At 43.3% G+C, this 9239-nt stretch overlaps 1 protein-coding gene across 1 annotated transcript; it reads right to left on the bottom strand.

Annotated features, from left to right (window-relative positions):
• Positions 1 to 5588: 5588 nt before the first annotated feature.
• LOC141826931 (protein ADP-ribosyltransferase PARP3-like) lies at positions 5589 to 9239 on the bottom strand. Its single transcript, XM_074714251.1, is given in 18 exon segments — positions 5589 to 5651; positions 5734 to 6066; positions 6135 to 6172; positions 6175 to 6216; positions 6291 to 6393; positions 6460 to 6678; positions 6744 to 6904; positions 6972 to 7048; positions 7119 to 7246; positions 7321 to 7558; positions 7631 to 7764; positions 7842 to 8016; positions 8106 to 8175; positions 8250 to 8307; positions 8390 to 8500; positions 8585 to 8780; positions 8865 to 9166; positions 9234 to 9239. Coding segments are annotated over 18 exon segments (2454 nt in total).

The following is a 9239-nucleotide window of genomic DNA, read 5'->3' as shown; positions in this document are numbered from 1 at the left end:
GAGATTATACCCTCCCTTAATGTATTCTGTGTACATACAATTATATGTTCAACTGCTCACAATAAAGTACATACAATTACTAATCTATTGTGAACAAACTAAAAGTAATCAAGTATCTGTATGAACTAAATAATAGTAAGTTATGTTTATACGTGATAATTACATAATTAAAATTATGTATAATAATTTGAATCAAATATACTCTAAATAATTATGGATTCAAATCATAAAAATAAATTATTACAACGTAGAATAAGATTGTCACGCCCCGAGAAGGCCGTCCGAAAAATTTCGACAGCATCTCCCCAGTAACTATGACAATTCCCTAAATACATGCACAAATACACGGGCACAGGCGGCCGAAAATAGGACTACACGTCCAATAGACACATGCAACTACAAACAAATATAGAATAAGGCCCACACGGCCACACAACAGCTAACACATGCATACTACTCAACATAATCAAATTTTACGAAACAGAAACATCGTAAATCCAACAAAACGAATAACCACAATGTAAATCCGACACGACTACTGTAATATGATAAATTCAACCATAAATACATGTCCTCGAAGTATGATACATAACTGAAATAAAACAACTATACTACTACCAACAACCTTTTGATGTGAGACAGCAGCAGTCGACCGAAACTCCAAGCTCCAAGTAACCTATCTGCTACCTGGGGAGAAAACAAAAACAATCCCCAGGATCTGGGTAGTGAGCATTAGATGCTCAATGGGTACAGAAAAATATAAGTGCCTGAAAAGATAAATGGAAGAACAAACACTAATCAACAAGTAACAACGAGCATGGTGATCAAGAATGATATCTCAACGGGAATAATAAGGAAAGAATAGCAATACGCAACAGATATGGGTATCAATTACATGTGAGCATGTAACTAATGGAAGTCGAGTATGATATATCAACTGAACAATAAAGAAGAATACAAGGCAACAGGTATATATATGATCATGTATGTAATGTCATACAAATGCAACAGTCATAGCAAACAAGTGCAACAGGCGTAAACATATGCTTAAAATAAACTATATAGTAATCCTACCAACGAATGCATGAAAAAACACGCAGCAACCAACGCAAACAAATGCAAGTCTCTATCCGCACTTTGCATTCCCCAGTCACTCTCCCAGAGCACAGTGAACTGAGGGGCCAGACAAGACATACTGCACAGACTCCAACAACAAACCACTGTAATCTGGTGGGGAGCGGCAGTGTAACAGGAGGGCTATATGGTCAGTCATGGTTGCACCCAACAATAGTGCAAGTAAGCTTTTTCCACTGATCACACCACTACACGGTGCAGGGCCAGAGCCAACAAGAATAGCCAACAATGTTGTCCGCAACATCTACAACTATCATGAATGCATGATGATCATTCTAACATGTAATAGCTACAGATAATTAACATGTTCAACAGATATCAAGGGGAGTTGATGGTATAATAGTTAAATTGTTCTAACAGCAGAAAGTTCAACAGGAGGTCATTCAACAGGTATCAAGCAACGAAAGGTGTAAAGTATCATTTAATTACTAGCATGGATAGCAGGAGTAGCAACAAAATAGCAACAGATCACAATAAAGGTCAACAATAAGTCTCAAGAAATGAAGCAAGTAACGAAGTAGGCAACAATGCAATAAGGATAGCAAAAAAAATAATCATGCACTACGAAAAGGAGAGCCTGTGTTGACCAAGCACAGGAGTACCCACCTGATCAGATGATCGTCCACAACTAGAACCCTCAAATATGAAACTCCGTATAAGCAGGATCGATAAATCAGAACCCGATGGAGGAGGAGACGACCAAACCATGAAGGAGGAAATTGCTCGGCCAGTTTAAGGAAGAAGGAGAATAGCAACGAAGGATGCTGCGGTGGCTTCGAGCGACGACAAGACAAGGAAGGCAGCAGTCTTCCTTGCGATTCCTGGCAGTGGCGCTGTGCAGCGGCGATCGGGGAAGGAGGCGCTGGCTCTAGTGGCAGGACGACGGGCGGTGTTGGTTCAGGGCGGCGTCGGAGGAGAGGAGGCGGCTTCCGGCGTCGGGCAGAGGAGGGAGACGCGGCGGCGCTGTGTGGCATCGGGCGGCGGCAGCAGTAAGGTAGAGGAGAGTGCTTCCAAGCTGCTTCTTCTTGCGTACGGCGACGTTGGGCGGCGGCAGGGCAGTAGGCGAACACGAGCAGAGGAGGCGGCGGCGATCCAATGGCGTTGCGATGGCGTCAGCTTCAGCTGGTGAGGGAGGCGGCGGCAGCGAGGAGGAAGATGAGGAGGAGAGACAGGGAAAGGGGGCGGCATGGAATAAAAGATCGCGTGAGGAGGAACAGGGAAATCCCAATTATAACGAGGAGCTACAGTGTTTATAAAGGTTTAGGCTAATCATGCGGCGCAATTAAACTAGGTTTAAGGGCTAAACCAACTTAAAACCTAGAGTTTATTATACGACTGAACTGGGTACTGTAGCGAACCGGATCCAACCTTGATTCGCTTGGTTTACTAATCAAACGACTTCTGATTTGACTCAAATCAGTTTTGTTGGATTTGTCTTCGCGAGACGAACTTTTTTATCCATTTTATTTTATCAAAACATCTTCCAACGCGAACCAAACCAACTTGGTTCAATTTGATTCAGTCTTGGTTTGTTTGGTTCACTAATCAAACGATCTTCGATTCGACCTAAACCAGGTTTGTTTGATTCGTCTTTGCGAAACGAATCTTCTCATCCCTTTATTTTATCATAATCTTAACTTAATCCTAGATCCAACCTAGTTAACCTAAATGAGCTTGACTAATTTAGGTTTCCACCCATTTAATTCGAATTAGTTAGGACTTAGTTCAATTGGTTAGTTAAAGCCCTATCATTTTTTAGGATATTACAAAGATCACAGGTAATAAATTCTTCCATCATCTCATGCATAGTGATGTGAACTTCATGCAACTATTCGTTATCTAGTTTACATTATAAACAAATTAATTTTTGTTATTTTATTTTCCTATATTTGTTTTGGTACCTTAACTTTATTTTTTTAAGCAGTAATTTGATTTCCTTTATCTATGCAAATTATTTTCAATCCAAATTAGAGATTAAGTTGAAATTATTTTTGGATATTTATGAGGAAATCTTGATATTTATGGAAAACCACTAAATCCTAAAATACAAATTAGTAGGTTAATTATTATAAATTTCTATATAATAATAAACTATTAGAAGGTAGTGCACTTGGATTTTCCATTAATCAAATATGTATTACAGATTTGGAACTTCATCCTTGCATCTATTGGGTCGATGGTAGGGTGTAAGGATTGGGGATTTGTTCGAACATGATAGAGGAGTGATCATAGCATATGACTTCATTATGCGTCACAATATTATCTAAGTCATAAAAAGTCTAGGTGCGGATGACATGAAAGTCTTACAAACTACCCATGTAGTTATACTTAGAGATTAGCAAAAATTCAATTAAATCGAATAAATCGACTGAACTCGATTGAATTTAAAAATTCAATTTGGTTATTTCAAAATTTTATTTATTTTTTTTTAAATTATTAATTCGGCTTGATTTCAATTTTAAAATTTCTTATTCGATTAAATTGAATAAATCAAATTAATCAAAATAAAAAAATTATAAATTCCTAAATAAATAAACTTATAAATCTTTAATTAATTGATAAATTTTTTATAATATATAAAAAAATTAATTATTTCAGTTAATTCGATCGAAAACTGAATTAATTGATATTTTATTAATTTAGTTTGTTCGAAAAAATTTGATTCAGTTCAGTTTTGATTAATTCAGTCCGATTCGGTTCAATTTAATTTTAATCGAATACTCAACCCTAGTTACACTATATGCTAGCTCAAAGATACTTCCTACTAGAGACAAGAAGATGAATATTCTTACAGATTGTTTGTAGAATTCAAGAAATTTATTAAAAAAAACCCTATTATTTTCATCCATTTCGAATAGAAAATAAGATTATAGGAACTTTAAAAATAGATAGGGAGAATATTTAGAGAGCAGAATTGGAAAGTATAGTGAATTAGAATGAAAAAATGTAAACACATTGGTAGATATTTATAAATGAAATTTTGAACTAGCCGTTAACAAATAATCATTAAAAAAACTAACCGTTTTATTTAATTTTTAATTTTAAAATTTATAATTTTTAATAAAAATTAAAACTAACTGTTAATAACAGTTAAAACAACTGTTTAATAAATATATTTTAAAAATAAAAAAAATACATATAAGATGGACCAGACGGAGGGTGCCCTTATAACGCCTCCCACGAACGCGCGTCGAACACGTGTTGGAGTGCCCTTATGATGACAAGATTTTTTGGTTTACTTTTTGTATTCTTTTGGTGTTGTGCCGCCCAAGATAACCAATTAGCTTCTTCCTCCAAGACAATACTCCTAGGTAGTGGGAATGCGTTGTGTTGCTCGACCTCAGGTGGCCAGAGGCCACGCCAGTGGTCGGAAACCCACCGGAACAACTGAAAGACTAAGGAAGCTAGAAAAGCTTGTAGGGAAATCCGAGAGAAGACTTTTTTGATGATTTTTGGCACTAGAAAACCCTTGAGCTCCCTTTGAACCGGGGACCTTGTGTTGCCGATAAGAAACTAAACGATCCACCGGAGAAGTTTCATCATATCACATCATAAGAGATGGCCGGAGGAAAGAAAAACCAAAGCAAGATCTCCTAGGATCACCGAAAACCGAGAAGAGATACTCTCCTCGCCGGAAACCGAAGTGGAACACTCACCTCGCCGGAAACCGAAGATGCACTTACCTCACTGTTAGAATATTAATATAATATATATTAGTCAGTTCATGACTAGTCCCTGTACAGCTCATCACTCTGCTGTATTACGTATTCTCCGCTATGTTACGGGCACTCTCCTACATGGTCTTCACTTCTCTGCTGATTCATCATTGGTACTCACTGGTTACTCTGATGCTGATTGGACAGGCGATCCCACTGACCGACGCTCCATCACTGGTTATTGTTTCTTCTTGGGTGATTCTCTTATTTCTTGGCGAAGCAAGAAACAGACGGTTGTTTCTCGTTCCAGCGCTGAGTCAGAGTATCGTGCACTTGCTGATTCTACTTTTCTGAGCTTCTTTGGATTCGACGACTTCTTTCTGATCTTGGCATTCCTCAACCGCCTGCTACCGATCTTCATTGTGATAGTCAGAGTGCCATTCAGATTTCTCGAAATGATGTGTTTCATGAGCGCACTAAGCACATTGAGATCGATTGTCATTTTGTACGACAGCATGTTAGTGCTGGTACTGTGCAGTTGCGGTCCGTATCTACTGAACATCAAATTGCAGATATCTTCACCGAGTCTCTCTTGCCGGGCCGCTTCTATGTGTTATTAAGCAAACTCAAGCTGATCTCTACTCTACCACCTTGAGTTTGAGGGGGGATGTTAGAATATTAATATAATATATATTAATATTACCAACTAAAAGGACAACACAACTGAAAGATTGTAAGCTTTACAGACTAACCAGTTGATCCACCAAAATCAACAGTCCGACACGAACAAGACTTGACTCATCCTTCTGCAGCCACCTTCTGCTCTTCGTACTTAACCGCCACCACGAATCGCAGGCACACCTGCAAAGCAAAACCATGCACCAGATTTAGCAAACGCAGCGGCCAGCCTCAGCCATGCACGCGCCGACTCTGCTCTGCGCACCTGTTTCGGGTCGTAGACGGCGTACTCGTTGTACTCCAGCGGGCTGTCCCTGTGCTCCGACGCCACCAGCCGTCCGCAGGGCACCTTCACGTCGTCGTCCCACCACAAGTGCTCCGACTCCTCCGGCCGCTTCTTCCCTAGCCCTCTCACGCTCACCTTCTCCTCCTCCAGCTTCTTATTCGCACTCAGTTCAGGCACAGTAGAGATCTCGATCATCCTTTCTCCGAGAGAGACAATGCTCAAGAGCAAGAAGCCCTCCGAACGGTCGCCGGTGGTGTACCCGTATCTAGCTGCCTCCGCGGATGCATCCGAGCACACGATCGCTCTCCCGAACTGGTTGAGTCGAGTCGAAAACGATCAGTATCGGCATTACCGGAATTCACTAGCTAGTTGTGGCTTACCATGTAGCCGGGAACCGGAATCTGACACACCGCCGGAGCAGTCCCCTCTGCAAGTGCCTAAGCAAACTTGCAGTTCTAGTACCTGAAGATTCAAGATTGAGCGCTTTGATCATTGATCGAGCAAGCCAAATTTCTTGTAGATTGATGTAAACATACCACACCATAGGAGAATCTTGTTCGGCAATCTCTTGATCTCTTCGTAGGAAGGACCGGCGCTTGACTGAACGGAGAAGATGTTCTCCACGGACACGCCGTAAACCTGCAAAGAAGCATCAGAGGCTTTAAGTTCATCGGAAAGTGCCTTCTACAATGTGTAGGAACTTACCAGTTCGCCGACCTTCACCGGTTCGTAAGTGGTCTCCAGATACTTGACGATCATCTTGTACGCCTCCTCTTCCTTCTCCACCGGCGTGATCGAGCATCCGAGCTTCCTGTATCGGTCGGAAAGCGGATCGTCGTCGACGACCGTTGCACCGCCGGACGCATCTTCGACAAGGCGAGAAGCGACATTGACGTCCCTTATCCCTTCTAACCCCGCCGCCACCTGCAAATTCTCCGATCTCAAGTTGTGTTACAATGCCAGAATATTGGAGACCAGAAAGGAAATACATGATCGGCGAGATCCCGGTAGCTCCTCAACGCGAACGGCCGCTTCGAATGCATGAGCGTGAACCACTTGCTGCTGAAATCATCCCACAGAAGATGGGCCTCGACTTCCGATGTGCTCGCCTTCTCGATCTCCTCCCTGAACTTGAGCAGCTCTGCTTCACCTAAAGACGACGCAGACAAATCAGTTCCGCAGTGGAGAATCATCGACATTGTCAATGGCTGGCTTACATCTCTTTAGGTGGAGATCAGTAAGCATGCCCATGGGCAGATCAGGGGTGTCGTATCCCATCTCCATCAAGTCATATCTGTATCAGATTCAATCTCAGTTTAAACTTCATTGAAGATTATGGAAAGCTGAGCAGTTGATAGATCAACCTGTATATCTCTTGGCTGCAGAGCACCTTCATCAGGTTTGCGACGAGCGGCTCGAGCTCGCAGTGAGCAACGGCGACGCCGAGCTGCCGACGACCGAGCCCTCCGTCCCTCACGTCGACGCCATCACCCTGCATCAGTAAGTGGCTTAATCGCCGGCCGGCGAACGGTAAGTCTTTCTACGGAAAGTGAAGCGTTGAAGAACCATGTCGACGGGGTAGAATTTGAGTTTCTTCTTCTGGAACTTCTTCTCCCTTTCCCACGGCTCGAACTCGTTGCCGGTGAACAGCTCAAAGAGGCGGGTGAACTCGCGCACCGCATCGCCGACGCTGTTCCACTCCTCGGTGCTTTCGTCCGCCCTCGCGTCTTCTCCGGCTGGACCTTCCTTGTAGTAAAGATGCACGTTCTTGCCAGGAACTTGTACCAGCTGCAGAATGCAGTATCTGCAACAGAAGAGATCAAATGGAATGGAAATTGCTGCTTCACGAATGGAAATTCACGAGGAAGAAAGTTACTCGTTGTTCCCGCGTCCATGATCGTATTGCGAGAAGGCGCAGCTGTAAACGATGCCGTCTTTTTCGAACACAGTTCCTCCTTGCTCCCTCAATCTGCTGTCCCTGTACACGCATCGCTTGCCGTGAAGCTTGATCTGCGAAACGGAGATCCAAAGTTTGTTTTTTTTTAGTTCATCGCTTGAGGAACGAAATCAAAATCGAAAGCATCTACTTCAGCTGTCAAAGATTCAATAGCTTCTTCGCCGGGAACCATCTTGTCCCCCGGAACTCCCCTCCCTTCCGGCGCGAGATCGGAGACGACGTCGTAGGCGTCCAGAGACTGCGGCTGCTGCTTCTCGATGCTGTCGATCAACCACTTCTCACTCACCATGGGAATTCCCCTTTCCCTGTTTCAGACACCGGTAGCAATCTAAATTCAAATCAAACTCGAAAAGCCGATACTGAACGTGATCAAAGGCGAGTTTAGGAATGACACATCGCATCCGCTACTCGAACTGAGCCTCCTCTCTCGCGCTCCGCCGGAGAAACGACCAGACAGTGAATTTCTGTGAAGGGAAAGAGACAACCAGAACGGTTAGCTCATGGCCATTTGCGCAGGGGAGAGGAGAACTGCGCATACCGTTGACATTGTGAGAGACTCTTCCCCCATTTTTCTGGATTTCTTTTCTATATGCTTGCTATATCGAAGCAACAAGTTGTTCACGTTAATCCGATGAATTCGAATGGAATTCTGAGAAGACATAATGGAATCTTCTTTACATGTGTTCGAGAAAGACGCCCCGACAGGGAGATCACAAAACCGGCCAAAGGCTTGTCGGCCGCTGACAATTCCCGTCGAGGATAACCTGCCGACTCGTGCCTCTTCATCCACTGCAACTCCGATTAGAGCATCTTAATTTGTCATCCGAACTGAACAAGCATTCAAGCAATGCATGTGAAACTTATAATATTCACCTCCTTAATAGAGTTGTCGCTGATCTCGTCGGGGATCTTTATGGGCTGACCTTTGCGGGGCGCGTTCATGGTGGTGTAGGTGCAGCTTGTCCATTCGCTGTAGGCTCCTCCGCACTCGTAGTTGCTGCTGGTGCTGTCGATCTGCCCTCGGCAGATCGGGCATTTCTCCAGCGCTCCGTAGAACATCATGTCTTGGCTATAAATAATCTCAGATATATCAAATCGATCGATAAAGAAATCTCAATTCAACATCAGGAATTATCAGTTCGTTCGATGATACCATCTCGGCACGACGGCGTCCTCAGAGCCAGAAGCATCTTGCTCGTTGGCTTCTAGTATCCTGCGCATCTCCTCAATCGAGAGATGCTTCCTCGTGGCCTTGCAAAATTCTTGAAACTCCTGGGAGATCTTCGACGCCGACTCACCGTTCTCGCCCTCGACCTTCGGCTTCTTGCTCTTAGAAGCTTGTTGTTGCTGCTGCTGCTGCTGGTCGGTATCTTTCTCTTCTTTCTGCTTTCCTTCGCCGAGATTCCTGCTTTCTTCCTCCGAAGAAGCGCGACTGTGCGACCTTGTCTCGTGGACCTTCAAGTTCGAGGCGAAACGACTAAATTGACGGAAAAGGGAAATGAGATTGATGAAGACGACGAACCTTCAT

Source organism: Curcuma longa, chromosome 4, assembly GCF_044706935.1.
Source record: "Curcuma longa cultivar G26 ecotype Majalengka, Jawa Barat chromosome 4, ITB_CL_G26_1.1, whole genome shotgun sequence".
NCBI lineage: Eukaryota > Viridiplantae > Streptophyta > Magnoliopsida > Zingiberales > Zingiberaceae > Curcuma > Curcuma longa.
The sequence above is the reverse complement of the archived record's forward strand: the minus strand, read 5'-3'. Positions and strand labels throughout refer to the sequence as shown.